We start from the raw sequence: 17200 nt of genomic DNA, 5'->3' as shown, positions 1-17200 counted from the left end.
TAAGTGTCCGGGGTGTGCGGGGTACGGGTGACCCCCTCCCAAGGCCTGCTGAGAGGGCAAACAAAGGCTGATTAATTCAAACCTGGAAGAGGGAGCCAGCGCCAGAGAGAGGGCGGCTTGTCCCCTTCTGCTTGTCTCCCTCCGGATCAATGCCAGATTGGCAGGTCAATCACTTGAGGACAAATTCAACGGCCAATAAGAGAGACTCAGGGCTGTACAGGAACGCCTCTTCTCCCTCTTTTTCGCACCAGTTGTCTGACCAGCCGGGCTTGAGTTTATTGATCCGTGTGTTTTCACTGAAGCGATCCCTTTGGCCCGCGTGATCGATCGGCTCTTATGAAAAGTGGATCCTCTGGAACGCGTTAGAGCTTATCTGCCCTCGAACATACATGACATGCAATTTGCGTTCAACTTAATGTTATTACTTCAATTAAAAGCTGGAGGTCAAGTTCAGTATTTTCTTCTGTCTGAGTTATGGAAGTTCAGAATGTATAATGTACAAAAGTCTCGTTTCACAAGGCAGGATACTTCACTTTACTTTGACTTTCTTTTCTTCTCTTTTAAAAAAAAAATCAATAACATAGTTCTCTGTGCATTTCCTCTTTTATTATATGGGCAACAAGTGAACTGCGTGATTGCACTTTGAATTGCAGACACCAGAAGTTGTCAGGAGTCCTCTCACTGGAAACATTGCTTGTTTGCCGTTCTATCGCCAATATACGTTTATTAGCACATGATGACGTTAAACAGTCAAATATATTGATTAGTGAAAATGGAATCTTTTTGTCGGGCGGAAAAGCAAAAGTGCATGCTGGAGTCAAGAAAGTACCTTGCCGCTGCCATCATATGGCAGTGCTGTGCTCCATTGGTGCAATGTCGAGAAGAAGTGAGGCGCTCTTCCTATAGATATATATGACCTCTAGAGCAGGGGTGGGCAAACTTTTTGATTGGCGGGCCACAATGGGTTCTAAAATTTGAAAGAGGGGCCGGACCAGGAGCAGGTGGATGCAGTGTTTTGATAACCTCACCTCATCTGAGAAAATAAATACATTTAATTTGAAATGAAAGTGAACAAAAGGATTACAACAATATATATGTCTTTGAAAAACCACAGTATTTAGAAACAAGGTTTATTCATTTAATTTTTTTCAAGTTTGGCGGGCCGGATGAAAACATTTAACGGGCCGCACATGGCCCCCAGGCCGTAGGTTGCCCACGCCTGCTCCAGAAGATGCCTCACCTGGTTGATTGCTGACTTAATTACCATCTTAAATCCGATGTCTAGCATTCAATTATACAGAGATCACTGTGTTTGGCTCTAATAAATTCTTTACCAATTTTGACACGGATTGGTTTGTTAGAAAGATTAGACATGCAGTTATGCTACCAGACACTCGGTTAAAAACATTAATTATAACGGTTAGCGATAAGCAAAACAAACAAAAAAATCAGCAGCAACAATTAACATGAGCTTATGTTCTGTTTTTCTTTCTTTCTTGTTCCACAGTGTTGAACAATGTGGAATTTGTTGAAGCATAATTAAAAGCTTTGAAAACAGATGCAGTTAAAGTCAAAAGTGACATATAGCCCAATCTTCCATATTAGGTTCATATTTTTATATCCCAGTCCTGAGGACTTAATGCCTCACAAGTCATGAACTTTACCGCACATCACTGGAAGGATAGAATGACGCACTTCCTGTTTGGGCCCACAGGACATCGCTGGCAGACTCTTGTTTAAAGTATCAGAGTACGTTCTTGTGCAATTTCGTATTATTTTACATCTCATTATTTATCCTTTTATTTATCTAATTTATATATTTGATTAAATATTGTTGCACTGCACTGCACTGGAGAGGGGAGCTCTCTAATCTTGTTGCATACTGTACAATGACAATAAAGGGATTTCTGATTCTAATTCTGATTCTGACTTTGATTGGAACTTGCCACATCCAATATGGTGGATTTATGGATTTGTAGGTTTTATTAACAAAATTACACCCAGCAACCGCTTTCTTTGACAAAAAGGCTTCAGTCGTATAGTGATGTGAAGGCAGGCTGGTTTGAGTAAATTACTTCATCATGAAGGGTGATGTTTTCAGGATGACATCAATCAGCAGCTGAACTAATTATGTGTTCATTTTTTTTAAATGTCTTTCTTATTTTGAATGTCATGATTTAGTTTAAGCTGAACTTTAGTCATCGATCGCTGAGAATTACTGTTGTGAAAAATATTCATGATGTCACCAATTAATCAACTTTGACCTAACTTAAATCACAAAAAAAAAGCCTTTAGTTATTCAACACCAACTTCATTCATAGTATTATGACAAACTATTCCTGATGTAAATGGCCTTATATAACATGAACTACTTAAAAGTTTTAATAAACTTTTTTTCTCTTATTTTCCTAAAATGACGTTAACTTCATAAACAATTACTGTTGCAGAGTTGAACCATGAAAGATGTTCTTTTTTTTTTTTCGCACATGAGAAACACTCTTTGCCCAGTCCCTCCAGGAATGTTCATTCATCATGACATGTAAACAAAAAATAAATACATTTCGGAAAGAAATTTGCCTCCACATTTTTGAGAGGGCGTCAGTGGATCTAAGTTGAGCGATTAAGGCTTGTTTAAATGGAAAGGAGCGAGTCAAGGTGGCTGTGAGTCGGCAGAGCTGTTCAATGTGAGTCAGCCCGCCAACATTAGTCTACTCGAGTCTTCTGTTATCGGTAATGTCACCATGGAGAGTACTGCCAGTAAATCCATCAATGATTGCTGTTTTTCTGCATTTTGAAGGGTAAAGAATGTAATACAAAAGAATTTTTCAGAGGCATGCAGTTGCCCACTTAAGCAGGCTACACACACACCCACACACACACACGCCCACCCCCGCGTACACACACACACACTGATAAATTGGCCTATTTTGAGCATCTTTAACCACTTCAGCAAAGACCTGATGTCTCTTAAAGATTAGTCTAATGGGTTATCATGTGTTGCAGTGTGTTAAGAGTAATTTATCCTCCTTGATTTCCAATCAAAATTGTACAACCTGGGCATTATTTACGATTGAAAATCCTTTTTAATTCTGACGCGAAACGGAATGATCGCCAATTAGAAAACAATCTGCTCTTGTTGTTGCTGGCCAAATGACTCTATCTTTTACGTCCCTTCATTTCTCAGCAGCAAAGATGCCCCATGGCACCATGCTGCCTCTCACAGGTCGGTCTTGGTACTGCACCGTTGTTGGAGGAAACATTCATATGTTTATGGTGTGCTGTATTGGTTATGTCAAGTATACCACCTACTACAAGAGCTGTAGGAACAACCTTGATTTATTTGTATTTTTTTTATTGTTTTTTGTTTTCTTCGTGTGGGGCCTCACATTTTAAAAATCGGTACATATTGCAATCAAGTATTTTTCCAAAATGAGTCCCCCGGGGAGTGGTAGGAGGAGGTTTCTTTTATTTCACTTTCTGTGGGGGATAGAAAAAAGCAGCAAACGTTCTGACTTGGCATGCGTGTTGACTGTGTACACTGGCAGGGGGGACAGCTGTCGTAGATCTTTGGTTTGTTTTTGAACTCCTGCTGAGGTCTTTGCCGCGCTTTGTCGTCTTTTCCAAAACAATTTCCTTCGTTCTTGTCAGGGTGCGGACAGAAGTGCTGTGCGGCAAACCTGCAGATTGCTGTGTGGCTTTTTCTTTTGCTACTTCTTTAACGCACGTACACACACACACACACACACGGGGAAAAGACTCTCTTGTCAGCTGTGGGGACAATACCATTGTGAACATTTCTTTTTTAATAGGCAGAGATAAATAATAATAAAAAAAAAACTAAACAGTGAGTACTTGTTCCAGTGGAAGTGAAGAAATATTCAGTTTTTGCTGTTTTTTTCTCTCTCTACTGTTGTCGATGAAAATACGGCTGTCACATTTGGTGAATAAAGCTATTTGTCAACATCATGGTGTCCGCTTTCCATGAACATTCCTATTTTGCCCTCCAGCTCGGTTATTGAACCAGCAGGAGGGCTTGAAGAAAAAAGACACCTTAAAATTCTTGAAACTTAAATGCACCATACTGTATATTATATTTTCTCTTTTAGTCCCAGGGGATGTTTATTAGCATTACTGCAGATTGTAGAAGGCAAGTATGGCATCTATTTCTGCCATCTTCACAAAGAACTGTTGCCAGATCCGTGTTACAATGGGGAATGGCATGTGTCAGTGCCTTATATCAATTAGCATTAGCATTTGCGATCCCTGTTTTTTTTTTTTTTATTCCAGCAAATGGAACCAATTCTCTCTCATGCAAATACTGAAAAGACCATGCATTGCATGGCTTTAATTTACATGATGGGTGTGGTCGAAGCTAGTGTGTTGCAATGAGGCGAGCGGCTACTTGATTTTAAGTGTCACAGTTTGAAGGGAAAAGGCCCCCATGAAGACCAAGTCATGAGAATTTTCACCCATGGAAGCAGCACTTCATCGCCAAGCTGCTGAATTTACGCTGGTGAGTAGGTGCAGTAGATCGGCGCATGTGGTACATGCAGCGGACTCTTTAATAATATACCCTTTTCCTCCACTTTGAAAACTTCTCCAAACATTTGTGTGTGTAACTCTTAGCTGTCCCAACAGTGCAGCTCTGGTTACCTTTCGGGTTTGGCATGACAGTGCTTTCGTTTGCTAGCTTAAAAATCGACAAGCTTCCCTCTGTCTTGCTCCAGGTCATGGGCAGGGAAACTACAGTTGTTGTGTGGTTTCTATTATGTTAATTCCTTGCATCGTTAACAGCGCAACTAAATTCAGAATGCCTTGCTCACAGACACATAAATATCTCCCCCCAGTATTTACCTGGTTGAGTAATTTGAACACTTCATGTGTGGGCAGACACCCCAAAGACCCAATTATTTGCATACACAAAATTAAAAGTACATATGTTCCGTTTAAATGGATTAACGCACCAAGTGTGTCATTCCTGTTGAAGAGGAGACCTCTAAATGGTCTAAACAAACAGCTGATCATGGTAACGATGTGCCCGTCTTGGACAGGGTGCGTGGGGCTCGACTTCATGCTGAATTAGATCTACTCTCAGGCTTTCCGTGCATCTCTCCGCCCGTGTTTGCCCTTAAAGCCAACAGCATCTGATTTGTATCCAGAGGAAATGTTGTGCCACTAAAATGTACTAGCATAACATAAGCTTATGTTTATTCAGAGCCTCCTGTTTATGAGAAACAAAGAGACGTGCCCGGCCTGCCCTTCTGTTATGTTATATGTGAAGAGCGCAGCCTCAATAGATGATGACAGCACGGCAGCAAGGTAAGCTAACGCAGCAATGTCGCTAATTCCCCCTCGCACTCAATTTCGTCCAAATTGGATAGCTCACGAATCAGACCCTGTCCAAATGTGCGTTAAAAAAAAAAAAAAATCCATACATGCAACATTATTTTGTTAAAATATTTTGTAAATATTAGAATGTTTCTTGTCTTCATTGAAAAAAATGTTGGAAATATACAGAACAATTGTTTATCTCCCAAGCAGAAAAAAAAATAAACACGCATTATTCTTACAATATTCCAACATTACTCTCAAATACACAACTAGCGATAGCTTGACAATTTCCACCATTTTTTGGGGGAAATGTTTTAACTTCTCTCAAATGTGATTTTTTTCTGTAATATCCGAAATATACAATTGTTTATTTCCAAAATACTGACGATTGAAACAACTTTATCCCCAAAGTCCACTTTAATTTTCAGACTGATTTCAGATCCGCATTTACGAACACAGACAGGAACTCACTGTATGACTTTTTGTTTTTTCGAAAATAAATCTCAAAGGTCAATCTCGAATAAACATTTTTACACGTTTTGAAAATGCGTCTTTTGTCTTAAAAATGTATGATTTTCTTGTTGAAAATATCCAACTCTATCTTGAAAGTAGGACTTTTTTCCCCAAAATATGCAACTTTTATTCTACTATTTTTCCAAAATTAGCCTTTTTTAATTTAGAAAATGTCTGACATTTTCTCTCAAATATATGACAAATAAAATTCTGAATTTATTGTCGTAAATATATAACCTCATTTTGAAAATATTTATCTTTTTTCAAACACATTTGACTTTATACTCACAATATTCCTAAAAAGTTTAACTTTAATGTCGGAAATATACAACTGTTTATCTCTTAAATGCAGGATTTTTTCTTAAAAAAATATGCACCTTCATTCTTGTAGCGTTCCCTCCTTGAATCTTAAACATGAAACGATCCACATTTTCAAATATATATTTTTTTTCTCTGAAACGTAGCGGGAAAGCTCCCCCGCAAGAAAAATCTGACTTTAACATGGAAAATGTGCTGCTTTTCACAAATATTTGTCACATCGACAGGCAAATTAGAATTAGGCACTTGGGCCTGCAATGTAAATCCAGCCCAAGTCAAACAAATACGATTTGTTGAGCGAGACCCCCAAGGTGATGCACTTCATGTTTACACCCCAGTTAGTGCCATAACCACCCCTCAGGAGTCTCCGCCTCTAATGACCAAGCCTCTGGTTTGTGTTTACATCCTGACTTTTCCAAATTTGGGGTGGGCATGAGGAGGAGGAGGGGGGCCAGATGCGGCCAGACACTCAATTGGCTGCTTGGAGAGGGGGGTGTGTCTTTTACTAACTGTTATGTAAAGCCGTTGTCCAAACAGGAAGCGATGTGATCTGAACTTCAATGTGATACATTTTGAAATACTACCAAAATAAATGATTTGAAAGGGACACCAAATTCGTTTAGAGCGTATTAATACTGGTCTAAATTTGTAAAATGTTGGTGATATATACACTTCAATTTTTGGTACTGGAGAGCAGTTTGCCCTATCAAGGCTGATATGTTTTTTGTTTGTTTTTTTTGTTTTGATTTTTGCTGTTTGTTTTTTATCCTTGAAAATTTACTGCCTTATTCTGGTGATTTGACTTATCTAAAAAGCAGATTACGGTTCATCTTGAAAATAACCATGTTCAACCTTTAATTTGTTAGTGCCTTTTAGCTTGGGTGTTCTACCAGAAGCCTGGGAGATTGAGGTTTCTGTACTGTACTGTTCCGAGTATTGTACTCTTGAGCTCGGAGATGTTTGGATGTTGTTCCTGGTATCTGCCGGAGCCATCCATCCAGATTGGGGGTTCCCGCCCCATGTTACCCGATCGCTAGTGGCACCGATGTTGCTTTTACCTGGTTGTGCCGCTCTATGCATGCCATGCCCGCCAGCATCTTACACCGTGCTGTGATTTGCTGCACTCTCTCTGGAGCTTCTTTGTACGGCCATCACCTGGGATAAAGTCTGATGTGGTAGACCCTGGCCCCCATTGATCTTGTGTTTAGGGCCCGTTCTTGAAGAATGTACATTCTATTTAGAATACATTTTCAAATTATTCATGTATGGCTGTTTTAACGCACTTGATTGCATCTTCACTCGAGCAAACGCCATTGCATTGACTTGGGTCTTATTTTGAATGGTCCCCACCGGATGCAGTTCACATGCTATCCCGCTTGGGATGACTCGCGCGTGGGTTCAGTCGGAGCCAGCAGTGGAGGAGAGAGAGAGAGAGAGAGAGAGAGAGAGAGAGAGAGAGAGAGACCGTGCAAACATTCACGGCGGCGGCGGCGGCGAGGGAGGGGGGACAGCGTAAATAGGTGCACATCATCATCATCATTGGCGGCGGAGCATCTTCCTCTTCCTCATCCCCATCTCCACCGCCAAGGAGTGACATTCTCTCCCGACAGAAGAGTCCTCAAGCTGCTCTCGTCCATCCACCAGCTCCCGGAGCGCACTTTCTTTCCAACCCCCTCCTCTCCTCCGCCTCTCTCCGGACTGGGTTTATTCTTAGCTCGGCTGTCGGAGACTGTTGTCCCCCCCGACCCACCAACCCACGGCCCCCTTCCGTCGTTCTGCGTCCTCTCGGCCTTTGGTCTTATTTCTCCCACTTTGTTGAATATTTCATGGGGAAAATGGCGATTGGAGCCCCGTCGTACGGCGCGCTGTGTCTCCTGTGCATCCAAACTGCACTTCTCGTGTGCGTGTCCACGCCAACCGCCGGGACACATCACTTCCCGCAGCAATACACGTAAGTAGCAGGCTCTTCATTTTGGGGTGCTCAGGAGGGAAGTAGGACAGGTGGCCCCGAGAACGCACGCCTTGCTCATGTGTTACCGCATGCAACTTCCGACTGTGATGCTGCATGTTATATTGTTTTAAATTATATTATATTATATTATATTATATTATATTATATTACATTACACTACATTACATTACATTATATTATATTATATCATATTATATTATATCATATTATATTATGTTATATTATATTATATTATACACATGCACAATGTCACATCCTTGTAGAAACGTCTCTCGTGTTTGTTATTGTGGCCTGGAAATGACGCGTGACACCGCGCGTACTATGTTTTCAGAAGATGGCGAATGATTACATGAAATAAAATACATTCAATTACAAGACAGCAGAGGGACATGATGGATGCAGTCTCTAAAGTCACCCCAGGATGCAGCCATACAGAGCAGATGAGTCCAGTCGTATCAAGAAACTTCAAATTGAGCAATATTGTCCCGTACTTTACTATGATTCAGCTCAATTAATCACCAGAGCTTCCTCATACAAGTAACTTTTTTAAACAGTACTTTACTTTATTTTACAGAATGTGAAAATGTCTGAAATAATTTTCCAAGTAATGTATTTCAAAATATATATGATTTAAAAATAACTAAGCGATGGAAAAACAGTTGCGGTTAGCACATCTGCCCGGTTGTCCTGAGATTCTTGGTTCGATTCTCATCTTGACGATCTTGCTTCAGTGTGATCAAACAAAAAGTGACATAAGGTCAGTGCAATTTGTAAAGGGAAAAAGGACATCTCGTCTACCTCACAGTCGATTGTTCCCCGTGCTTGTGTGGATATTTGCCGACTCCCTCCCAGATCCAAAAAGATGCATGTTATCTTATTTGAGTCTGAGTGCTCTTTTGTCTTGATGTGCCCTGTGGTTGGCTGGCGACTAGCCCAGGGTGTTCCCAGCCTCGTCCCCATAGTCCGGTGGGTGAGCCCCCACTTCACTTGTGACCCGATGGGGACAAGCTCTGTGGATGGATGGATAAAGAGTAAATATTATTTTGTTTGTGCCATTTTTGCCCCCTGCACCCCACTCTTACTGTTCCACTTACACCTGATGCCTCCCCCCGTCTGCCCTTAATGAAGTCTGCCTGCATCCTCTGGGGCTTTGTTATTGAGATGATCAAGGTGACTTTGAAGGCGGCGTCACTTACCATTCACCGACGATTAACTCCAAACTGCTGTTAACGGCGCCGTTTATTTGACCGCCCGAGTCCCCGCATAATAAAAAAAAAACCTCGATGGGGTCAGTGAATTATTCCTGCGTTTCGGTTAGTTTGCAATTATTCATCTTAATCAAATTTTGTTGTTGTTTGTGTTTGTCTAGGAGCATCTTGCTGTTGTATGTTTTTGTAGATGTGACAGCATTCAGGAATAAAGCCTTGGGCAAAAAAATGGTCTGTGTGGAGCCCTCTTCAAGTTAAAGATTGCACTGCATGTGAATTTGGCTTTCTCTCCTCTGATTGGACTAGCAGGGAATCCTAGCGTCATTTCCAAAACCTTAACTTAGCCACTCGGGCACCGTGGGGTACACGCGTCCTTAACGAGTTGAAGTTGGAATAGTAGTGTTTACGAACATCTTTATATTGATTGTCAAGTTAATCATTTATTAGCATCGTCTTTGGTTAGTTTTCATAGTACGATTAGTTAGGTCTTACTTAGGTCATATTTTGTCACTAGTGCTTTCCGTAACAGCCAGACCACGCCCAACCCTGTCCCACCGCGCAAGACCAATTGTCCTCCAAGCAATGGTCCCTTTGAGCGCTGTTTTCAAATATTCGTGAGGGGTTGAGCAAGAGTCTGGTAGGGGAGTGAGTATCGCTTTAAGGAAAAGCAATATGCTGTTTGATTATGATCTGTGTTTTAAAGTCAACCTCCATGTTACTTGCCATAAAATGGAATTACACTACAGGCCCAAGTGCTCAATTCCAATTTAATGCCCATACCCACTTTTTTTTATTTCCTTGTACATTTCAAGTGGCATATATCCCAAATGGCTGTTTACTCTGACGGAACACATGAAATATCAAGCAAGCTAAAATTGCACATAAATATCTCCACAAGCAACAAGACAGAAGTAAACAATATACTATAATAAATGATGCATAGCATTTTCTGGACTTCTGTATTTTACTTTTAAAGACCCAGTGAGGAAAAAAAAAAATTGACGCACCAAAGAGAAACACGCTCTTAACAACCCTGCCAAATTTTAATGATTAAAAAAAAAAAATCTACAGATATTAAATGAGTCTTCAACATCATGAAAAAAATCAAGCCTTTGTCTCCATTCTCAAATGCTGTGTGTGTGTCCACTAAACGTGTTGAAACCACAGCCCGCTCAGCTGTTAACTGTCGATCAAATGGTGCTAGCAATGATTGCATCCAACTTTCACTTGTTGGTGGGGACATCACATGACTGCCGAACATGGCAGTTGATTTGCAAGGATTAAAGCACAGGTGTCAAACTCAAGGCCCGGGGGCCAAATCTGGCCCGCAACCTGATTTTATGTGACCCGCAAAGGGGAAATCATGTGTGTCAACTTCCTGTTTCTAACACATTTATTTCACTTTTAACAACATTGAGATCTGAGATATTGTCGTTCATTTGTAAGCAATACTCCCCCTTTAAAATAAATTGTTGAACAAACAATTACTTCCTGGCTTCTGATTTCAAAACTCGCTAACCCATCAGTTTGTTTTGGTACGCGGTAACGTCATAACGGCCCTCTGAGGGAAACCATAAGTATGATCTGGCCCATCCACAAAAATGAGTTTGACACCGCTGGATTAAAGGAAGAAGCTACTAACAACTTCAAAACAAAATCTTCCTAAATACAGCTATACACAGACATTAGTGCACTTTTATTTTGAAGTTGTTCGTAGCAGTGCGGATGACTTTTCTCGTCTTCCTGACTGGAAGTTGGATAGTTGGAGCCCAGTTTAATTTGAAATTGACATCACAAACCAGCCACCAACATCAATCTAACATCATACTGAAATCATATTCAGTCGCTAATTAGGGATGCTAAAAAAACAAATTAAGTGTGGTCATGTTTTATGATTTGGCCAGTTTCCAATGTTAGCGGCCAGTAGCTAGCCGCCAAATGAGTGCCCCATGTAGGCTGCTCAGGTCTTTTCAAAGAAAGTTGAATTGACAATCATGACTCTGCACACTTTGATGTTGACCGCCTGACACAGTTTCACTTCCAACAAAAAGGTGTTCCCAATTGTGCTGTTTTAGCTGGCAAAATCTCTATGGTTCTGACATCTGACTGGCCCAAAGTCTCACTTAGGCCTTCTAATGCTCCAGGGAAGAAAATACAGTTTAATTTAGGAAAGAAATGTTGAGTATCTAAAAATGAAAAACGACTGGTCAGTCTTTATTGATTGAAATGTGTTATTTTCTTTTGTGCATCTGTAATTGTTCCACCAAGCAAATATATTGATAATTATTTTATTATTATAACAGTGGACACTCCCACAACGTTTGAAAGCCGAGGCAATGGTTTGAGTTCTTTTGATTTTGAAGCCTCATTTTGTATAATTAGGGACTTTTTAATCTTTCAAATTTGGCAAGGTTGTTAATGACATTTGTCTCTGTGGTGTGTCAGTTTTACAAGACTTTTTTTTTTTTTTTTACAGTGAAAGTGCTGCAAGTGTCAAAACAGTTAGTTGCGGTCAAAGTAAGGCTAATAATGAGTCTGGCTAAAATGAAATCAAACTGTTCCTTAAAAGCCTGATTGATTAGAGATAGGAAACAGGATAGCTTGCTAAATTTTATGAAATGAATTAAGGCGGACAAGAAAACGCCTACATGCCAAAGTAAAAGCAAAACAAAATGACTTTTTGGGGGGTTGAACTGCCTATCGTCGGACATTGTAGGTTCCGATATATTCATGCTTCCGCTCATGCGACTTCCTGGACAATTAAAAAGAACAGATTAATGTGCCTACTGTGTATGTGTGAAGCCGATGTGCCTACAAACTGGCTTCTCCGCTTTGAAGCATCAGTGTCAAATTTATGCATTGTATTGATTTGCGCTAGATTCATTCATTTTAATGATATTGATTTTTGCTGACTGATAGTCACAACTTGTCATAAATAAATAGTATATATGTTGTCAGAGATGATGTTTTTTGCAACAGTCCAAAGTGGTACGATTCATCGTTCAACAAATATCCTCAAAACTCACACGTGTCATGACCCGTGTCGGTCATGTCAGGTGTTTTTGTTATTGTTTTTGTCACGTTCCTTTTCCCATGCCATGTGTGTTTGTTTTGTCAGCTGAGTGGGGCGTTTCCCCTCAGCACTCGTTCCTCACCAGCCACGCACCTGTTCCCCGTTACCGTCACACACCTGATCCCCATCTGCTCACTTAATGACTGGACTATTTGAAGACCTCATTCCGACAGCTCGGCGTCGGAACATTACTCCCTTTACGGACTGTCACGGCCACTCTCATTCGCGCTCTCATTCGCGCTCTCATTCGCGCTCTCATTCGCGCTCTCATTCGCGCTCTCATTCGCGCTCTCATTCGCGCTCTCATTCGCGCTCTCATTCGCGCTCTCATTCGCGCTCTCATTCGCGCTCTCATTCGCGCTCTCATTCGCGCTCTCATTCGCGCTCTCATTCGCGCTCTCATTTGCGCCCTCATTCTCGCCCTCGCTCATGCCCACGATCCCCAGTGTTTGTCACGGTCCTCGTTACTTGTCATTTTTGTTCTGTTTAGTCACGTTTAGTTTGTCTTTGTCATTTCGCACCCTGCCACGTTTGTTTGTCCACGCCACGTTGTTTGTCCTCGTTTGATTAATTTAATAAATTCCCTTTAGTTTACCCTTTTCCCTGCTTCCTCGCATTCTGGGTCCACCTCCTCCTCGCCCACCGGCGATCGATCCTGACAACACCTTGGCGTTCAAAGTGTTTTTTTCCAGATGGCAAATACCAGGAAACTTCAGTTGACTCAGCATCACGAGGACACTCTCCACAAATGCTTTTTTTGGGGGGATTTTTATGATAGGTACCAGTGATGGCAAAATGGGAAAGTAAGTGAACGAGTCACAAGCAAATTGTTTTAGCATATGTGCATAAATGTGGAACAATATTTTTTGCAATACTTACAAATGCCACAGAGTGACAGTATCACTCCGCCAACCCATTCCCATTGCATCTTTATCACGCGTCTGTCAGGCATCTTGGAATGGCAACTTTTACTTTATTTTAGTTTTATGTTAAATTACCTCATATTTGCCTTTCTTGCCAATTAAAAATGTAAGAATGCTAATATTGCAAAACGGGCAATAGTTAGTACTTAAGCTTTTGTGATGGAAACACATTCTTTTCTATGGAAAAAATTAGGAAACGTTGCACGTTCCTGTAACAACAACAAGGATGCACTCTGGCAGGTTTCTTTACTCTCATGTTTCAGGCTTTGTTCGATTCACCCAATAGGCGTCCTTTTTTTGTCTCTGGAGAAAATCTGACATTCAAAACTGACATTTGTACTCACTATCACGCTAACAAATAACCACATTGGTATTCACATGCTATCTGTTAGGAAAAAGATTGTATAGTTATGTGGATTTTCAAACTTGGAAAAGTTTTATTGAAATTAATGAAATAAAAAGGAAGAAAACAGTCCTCAGATTGGCAAATTTTGTGAACGCCCGACCTATGACAAAATAAAATATTTACATGAATGTCATGCCTTGAATTAATTCCCAAGGAAATGTTCCATTCATCCGTCATCCATTGCCCTCCTGCAAATTTTAATTTGTTTCACAGTTTTAAATACTTCCCACATTCCCCATTTTTGCTTTTAAAGGAAATTTTCCACACCTTTTTAACACAAGAGTATGAAGTTTAACACTGGTTGACTACAAAGTTTATTCATCTGATCGCTACAGCAAGCGTCACAGTTTTCTCCGTTAGGCTTTGCATCGTTCAGCTCTCGTCCAGACTTCCTGCTGCTTTTAAATCATCCCAAGAGCGTCTTGATCCATTAAGTAATTTGTTACTTGCTGCGAGATGCGCACTGGCGATCACCATCCCTTTGATCTGCTAATTCCAAATTTGGCTGCCGTCTGATGGTGATCAGCTCCCCACTCCCCGCTCGGGGTGCAATTTCTGTCCGACCCAAGCAGTTTCGCAGCAGAGTTGCTGATGGCAGCCCGTCCTGCAAGTGTTGGCCAGATATGTGCATGCATAAGGGGGATAGTGGGAGGCTGGGGAGGGTTAGTGGTGCTGATGACAAGCACATGCATTAGCAGATAAGAAGGTCAAGGGACCAGCGATGGGGCACCAACCACTTAGGTAGGCTACATGCCAGGAAATACTCTCTCTTACTAGCTGATGTGGGTTTTTTACTCCCAACGCATTAAAGAAGCTCTTTTAAATGTTTGTTTGCGTCCTCTGAGGACTTTGGGTTGGTGTAACAGCTTCAACAAAAAAAACAGAACAAAACACCATTGTTTCTTTTAAACCACGAGAAACTCTTTTTGTCATGAAATAATATAATAAGCGGTTAATTGTGTCAACGGATAAAAACTTATTTTGCATTATTAAACACAAAGGCGTGTGCATGTGAGGTGTAGGTTTTAATTTTGTCCACTTAGGGTCACCATCTTCATATTCTATTTGAGTGTCTGTGACTTTGAGTTCATAAAGCTGTAGAAGGCGGGGCCTGGCCTGATGAGTGACATGGGTGTCAACGAATGAGAATTGGCAAAACATTAGATTCAGTGATGTTCTGTTACATTCAATTAGCTAACATTGATGCATTACCTTGTGTTGGCGATCGTGGGCGTGGTGTTGGGCTACATGTTGCACTTAATCTTTAAGTGGAAAACGATCCTAATTTGGACATTTTGCCTTTTACGCACTCTCCTACCGGGTCGCTGCCATTGCGGAAACTTATTTTGGGCTGTGGACTGCCGTAGCAATACTCTTAATGCAAAACTTTGAGGCAGAGATTTTTTTCTTCCTTTTTAAAAAAAAAAAAAAAAAAAGAGTTTTCAAATCGAGATAATCACAGAGCACATTTAACTTGTAAGTTACCACTGTATTCACAATGTTGAAAAAGTATTGCAAGCAATTGCTCACAGTTTTTTAAGAGAAAACTCTGTTGCTCGGCAGAATCCATGGCGCTCAGTATTTTATCCTTCAATGCCCAGTGCAAAAAGTGGGCTGATAAGAAACTTACTTACAAGCAGAGATGGGCATTCCGTCCTAGGGACAGACGCCCAGGACGAGACGTTTTTAAAAGAACAGACTATGCAAGGGCGGTAGTAGGTTTTGGCCCGTCCCTGTAATCGTCCCTAACATGGTCAAGTAATGCAGGTAAATAATTCAAATATTTGAACTCGAAGAGAATGAAATCTTGTAACGCTGTTGCGGGTACTGGCCCTTTAAGTGAGAGTTCAACTGAGAGCGTGAGCGAGCGAGCCTCAAAGACGGCAAAAACACGGAAGCGGTTGTGAGAAGAAGCAATTAATAGCCAAAATAAGCATCTCATAGAAAAGGGATGAAGTTCAATAAAAAAAAGAAAAGCATCTTAGAGAAAAGGGATGAAGTTCAACAAATACAGCCAACTCTCCAGTGCGCCCAAAGTGGCTAATGTATGTATAAATCTGTTCTTGTGGCTAAATTTAGCAATTGTGGTTTTTAATCAGGTGTGTTTTGTAGTCCGGAAATGACGGTAAGTGAATGTGAATAAGAAATTTGCCAGCTAATGAGCTTTAAATAATGTTTATGAATTATGAAACCTCTGCTTTCTGCTAGCCTCTCGTCATGCATGGACGCGTTTATTTATCTTTTTTTGGGGGGGGGGCAGGGAGGGGGGCGTACTGGTGATGGACAGAGGATGATTTTATCATTATGGACCGAAGGACGGTAAATTGTGTCTACATCACGGACGGAGGACGGACCGGCAAAATGGGGCAAAATGTACATCTTTGCCTACAAGGCTGTTTGAATGGATAATTAGGGACTGTTGGCATTGTGCCCCTGGAAAGAAAAATTAAAAACTAAGAGACACCAATGTCACACAATTGAGCGCTGCAACGAAGTGATGAACATGTCTGCCTCATAGTTCTGAGGTTCTGGGATCTTATCTCAGCTGCGACATTCCTGTGTGGAGTCTGCATTTTGTCCCCTGAAAATTCCAAAAAGGCATACTTGTTAGGATAATATAAAGACCTGTGTATCCAAGTCTGAGTTGTTGTTTGTGTCGATTGGCTGGTGACAAAATCCAAGGTGTACCACGTCTATCACCTCAAGTCAGCTGGCATCGGCTCCTGCTCACCCCTCGACCATAATGAGAACGAGTCTTGTGTAAGAGGATGGACGTTTTTTTTCACATTGAACCATCTAAGCTGCCTTTTCGCAGAACGGAACATCATTGCTCTGTTCTGGATCTGCCACAAATGCAGACGCCGACACACGAGACGCACTTTGGCTTGAACATTGCCACCCTTGCTTGCCTACAGCAAGAAAACCAACAAATGATTCGCTCAGGTGCTCATGTGAGTTGATTCACTTTGAACATGTTCTGTCTTCTTCTCCAGAATGATTCACTGGGCGGCACGCATCGAGAAGGAGCTGGAAAAAGTTCTGCAGCATGTCACCGGGACTCAACAAATGAGATCGGTGAGTTGACGTCACGTTTGCAACACACTGCATTATTAAAAGTGACTGACTGTGTAAGCGAGTGCGTGTGTGTCTGTGTGAAGTGTTATTTGAATGAATATGGCTGCCTCCTTGCACGAGGCTGTATCAGATGACTGAGACGAACCGTGATTGACGCTATTTCAACATGGTATTGCCGTGCTCTGCGGTTTTAAAATGCTCCTAGAAATAAATACTTGATTTCAGCCATGACAGGTGACTGTGGCTTCCTGAACATGAGCTGGTAGTAGTAGCATGCTGGTGGCAGCACTGATAGGTCGCAGCAATGAATTGACTGCGAGGTTGCTGGAGTGAAGGTTGAGAGCGTTTACTTGATGGTCACTGAGGGCTATATAGCACACG

At 41.3% G+C, this 17200-nt stretch overlaps 1 protein-coding gene across 3 annotated transcripts in view; it reads left to right on the top strand.

Annotated features, from left to right (window-relative positions):
• Positions 1-7660: 7660 nt before the first annotated feature.
• The window catches only part of cacna2d2a (calcium voltage-gated channel auxiliary subunit alpha2delta 2a), a 166275-nt gene continuing 156735 nt past the window's right edge, over positions 7661-17200 (top strand). For all 3 annotated transcript variants that reach the window (XM_088309850.1, XM_088309849.1, XM_088309848.1), the window contains exons 1-2: positions 7661-8113; positions 16738-16819. In XM_088309850.1, coding sequence (XP_088165976.1) covers positions 7989-8113; positions 16738-16819 — 207 coding nt within the window. In that variant the 5' untranslated portion in view covers positions 7661-7988. The remainder of the gene's footprint in view (positions 8114-16737; positions 16820-17200) is intronic.

This window comes from Idiotropiscis lumnitzeri, chromosome 11 (genome assembly GCF_059441095.1).
Source record: "Idiotropiscis lumnitzeri isolate Australia: NSW breed Sydney's pygmy pipehorse chromosome 11, RoL_Ilum_1.0, whole genome shotgun sequence".
In the NCBI taxonomy this organism is placed as follows: Eukaryota; Metazoa; Chordata; class Actinopteri; order Syngnathiformes; family Syngnathidae; genus Idiotropiscis; species Idiotropiscis lumnitzeri.
This window is presented reverse-complemented; position numbering and strand designations above follow the sequence as displayed.